The sequence below is a fragment of the Austrofundulus limnaeus genome, unplaced genomic scaffold, assembly GCF_001266775.1.
Source record: "Austrofundulus limnaeus strain Quisiro unplaced genomic scaffold, Austrofundulus_limnaeus-1.0 Scaffold38, whole genome shotgun sequence".
NCBI classification, from domain to species: domain Eukaryota; kingdom Metazoa; phylum Chordata; class Actinopteri; order Cyprinodontiformes; family Rivulidae; genus Austrofundulus; species Austrofundulus limnaeus.
The window spans coordinates 2,638,177-2,641,998 of record NW_013952440.1 but is presented as its reverse complement, the minus strand read 5'-3'; the positions used below and the strand labels follow the sequence as shown (position 1 = coordinate 2,641,998).

General features: G+C 39.5%; 2 protein-coding genes across 2 annotated transcripts in view; both read left to right on the top strand.

The window, feature by feature from the left end:
- Positions 1–496: 496 nt before the first annotated feature.
- On the top strand, positions 497–1,734 carry LOC106516539 (GTPase IMAP family member 4; the record flags this gene model as incomplete). The annotated part of the gene is given in 1 exon segment (XM_014006946.1): positions 497–1,734. A coding segment is annotated over 1 exon segment (951 nt), but the record flags the coding sequence as incomplete, so codon positions are not given.
- Positions 1,735–3,163: 1,429 nt separating this feature from the next.
- Positions 3,164–3,822, top strand: part of LOC106516538 (nuclear body protein SP140-like protein) — a 13,531-nt gene continuing 12,872 nt past the window's right edge. The window contains exon 1 of the mRNA XM_014006945.1: positions 3,164–3,406. The gene's annotated coding sequence lies outside the window, so the exon portion shown is untranslated. The remainder of the gene's footprint in view (positions 3,407–3,822) is intronic.

The window sequence follows — 3,822 nt, the reverse complement described above, 5'->3', positions numbered from 1 at the left end:
GTGTGTGTGTGTGTGTGTGTGTGTGTGTGTGTGTGTGTGTGTGTGTTACCTCACAATTTGAAATATATGAATCATTGTAAATAGGTTACAGTATAAAATACTGGAAAACATTCAGTGATAATGTTAAATTAGGAATGTTTTCTTGTTGGTTTTGTGGGCAGGTTGTCATGAGTGCACATTGCACAGATCTCTCAAGGTAATGAACAACTTTTGCGAGGTRACACAAAAGTATAGCGTGGCAAAATAGTAAAAAAATGTCCCCTCGGGGGCTTTTTAAAGTAGGACTGAGTGAAGCCATAATGACAGTGGATATTGTTTTCAGTCAATTTGAGAAAAAAACGTTTTGGTTAAGCTAATATTTATTCCAGACATGGCCATTRCAGTCTGCTGCATCTAAATATAAACTCACAATCAACTAATGAACAAAGAGGAGATTGCAATGATGGCATAAGCACTATTTATGAACAAACACTGTCTTTGTCTTGTTGTATTCACAGAGCGTTTGAGGATTATGCTCCTAGGGAAGTGTGGAGCGGGAAAGAGCTCAAGTGGGAACACAATGCTCAATAAAATGGTGTTTAAATCTGACATGAAGCTGAAGAGAGTCACAGTCCACTGTGAGAAGGAGGATGGGATGGTTGAGGACACGCCTGTTGCTGTCATTGATACGCCTGGGCTTTTTGAGAAAGACCGAAAAAAGGAAGAAATCAGCCGAGAGATTCTCAAACGTGTGAAGCTCCAGGAGCCGGGCCCTCATGTCTTTGTGTACGTGATTCCTCTAGGACGGATGACCGAGGAAGACCAAAACACTCAGGGGCTAATCAAAACCATGTTCGKCCCCAGAGTTTGGGAATACACTATTGTGCTTTTCACCCACGGGGACCGTCTGGAAGGTAAAACAATAAACAACATCATCACAGAGAGCGACGACAACCTMCGCAACTTCATACGCAAGTGCAGCGGTGGCTTCCATGTCTTCAACAACAAAAACCCAGAGGACCAGACACAAGTGGTGCGCTTCATGGAGAAGATCCAGACCCTGGTGGCCCTAAATGGAGGCGGTCACTACGAAACCCATTTTTATCCCAAACAGGAAAGACTGATCAGGGAAAGGCAGATGAGCATCCTGACAGAGAGAGATGGAGACATCAGGAGGAAGGAGGATGACCTCAAGATGCATTACAAGGGGGAGGAGCTCAAGAAGGAGATTACAACACTCTGGAGAAAAGAGGAGGAGAATGCACGAAAAGGTGCAGAGAATGAAATGAGAAACAACAAGGTGTCGAATGTCCTCCTGTTTCTGGGTTTTGTAGGTCTGTTATTTGGGCTTGTTTTACAAGTTTCCTGGAAATACCTTGTAGCATTCCTAGTKATCTGGATTGGGATGTTCTTCAAGGTATTTTCAATCTCTCTACGTAAAATATCCTGGTTGTCAATGAAAAAATGATCCAGATTGTCACACAGTTATTATCCATGTTTTGCTGTTAATTCTGATGGAACAGATGGTGTTAGCACATAATCAGAAACTACTGATTCACTACAATGAAGAGTTTGTCCATCATGTGACACAACAGTAATAATACTTATTTATGAGTTGTTTGTAGTGTTTTAAACATCCATTTGATTGTTGCACRCATTGTGCTGACTGTCAAATCTGTTTGGAACTATAATTTAACATGTATGATTTTGTCTTAATGAGTATGCTTATACAAATAAAGGTGAATGTCCCATGTTCTAAGTTGGCTTTTATCACTTACGGATATTGATCGCTTTACATGCTGATAAGTATAATAACTTTTTTTTTAAAATATAAACTGCTGTAAGGAGTTTGGCMATTCAGAACAGCTGTGACAGTGGCGGATCTAGGATTTTTCTGAGTAAGGGGCCATCAAGGGGCCACAATATTCATAGAGGTGCCAAGTCTTTGTGCAACATCCTTTCACACGAATTCCCAGTGTATATATCTTACACTTCAAACACTTGTAATGTAATTTAATTTTTTTAAAAAAGGTACCACTTTACAATAAGGCCCCCCTTATAGATGTAAAAGTTCCTGTACATTAATGAGACCCATCTGGCTCCAAGAAACTGAAGCTACCTGTCTTCAGGAAATGGCAAAACCCAATGGCTCAATGTGCCAAATATAAAGTCATACTGTAAGAAACTCAGCTGTATTTGTATTTCATCAGTATTTTACAAGTATCTCTTTTCACAACTCACAACTAACTAAAAGTGAAACCAGTAAAAATATTTTTTCTTACTAGGAGCATTGGCTTCTGCAGAGTTGTGTGGTCGTCCTTGAAATGGATCAGAAGTAAATAAATTTGGACATGTATGTATGCATAAATACAAATATATACATGCTGATATATAGGCATAGTTTAGCTAATTTTATCCTGTTACTCATTATTCTCTTCTTTTACTTTTAATGTGTTTTTGCACTATTGTGGGAGTGGCTCTAATCTCGTTATGCACATGTGTAATGACAATAAASGCATTCTATTCTAAAAATTATTAYTAAGTGTTTAWGAGGGTTTAAGAGGGTAGCGCCTCCTCGTGATGTCTTCATGAAGATGATACTTGCTCTGTGCTAGGGTCAGTGGCTGCATGACCCAGGGCACCTGTTCTCCCATGTTTGTTCTGTCTTCTTCTGAAYGGGTGTTCTGAACTGTAATTTCATTGTGYTCATATACGGTGAATAAAGGTCTCTCTAATTCCTATTATGCAATAATTAAGGATGAGAAAGAGACAAAAGTGTCCAGTTTCATTTATTTAATGATTTATGAAGTGTAAACTTTACAAATGAATGAATAACCCATCTATAAACTCTTTATAAGCCAAGGGGAGCTTGATTATAAAGTGGTACAAAACATCTTGCACAGTAAATTCTCCTCACCAGTTTTTAACACGTTTTAAAGTACATAGATAAAATATTTTCAAACACACATGTGAGAAAATCCAGCCATCATTTGTCAGTTGAAATACTTTTTTGCATGATTGTTCACATTTTAAGAAGAGAAGACTTCTGTAATCTTGATTCATTCTGGACTTTACTATTTGACTCATTAGCGCAACTAGTGTTTGAACATGGAACTGCATCCACCATCATCACCCSCAGGTRAAGGACAGATGAGTGACAGGACAACCCCTCTGGCCCCGCCCYTAGAACCGCCCCAGAGGACGGTCGTGACCAGAGGGCTCTGGTCGTGACCACAAACTTCCTCTGTTGGTCAACTCTTCTGGTGCCTTGTTTGGGCGGGAATACTTAAGGAAGTTTCTGATTCGTTTCGTCAGTTCGGACTGTTAGGTTCTGACACGCAGTTTGAATTCATTAGCAGGTAATATTTTTCAGTGAACACAAAGTTGGCCATCAAATTGACTGCACGAAGGAAAGAGGAAGTGCACAGTGAGTTTCAGTTTGCTGATATTACTTACTGAAAAGCGATAGCAGATGTCAGTTAGACATGAATAAATGTGTTATTTAGATGAGCTTAGTTCAAAAACATTCATTGGCATCAACTTTTGGCATGGCAGGCGACGTRCATTTCTGCGAGGAATGTCACGTGTGGCTAAATTACAAGCTGCCTCCAATTTATCCTCCCAAACAAGTCAGAAGTCTGGGGGTTTTTTTTAAACTCTTTATTCACATATTAGACAGTGTCAAAACAGGATTTTATCATTTGAAAAACATAGCCAGAGTCTGCCCTCTTCTGTCTTAGGCCAACACCGAGATGTTGATACAAGCTGTTATTTGAAGCTGAAGTTAGCTTCCGATTCGCGAAAGGAAGTTACCTTCAGCTTCGTCTTTTACTTCTAGTGTTT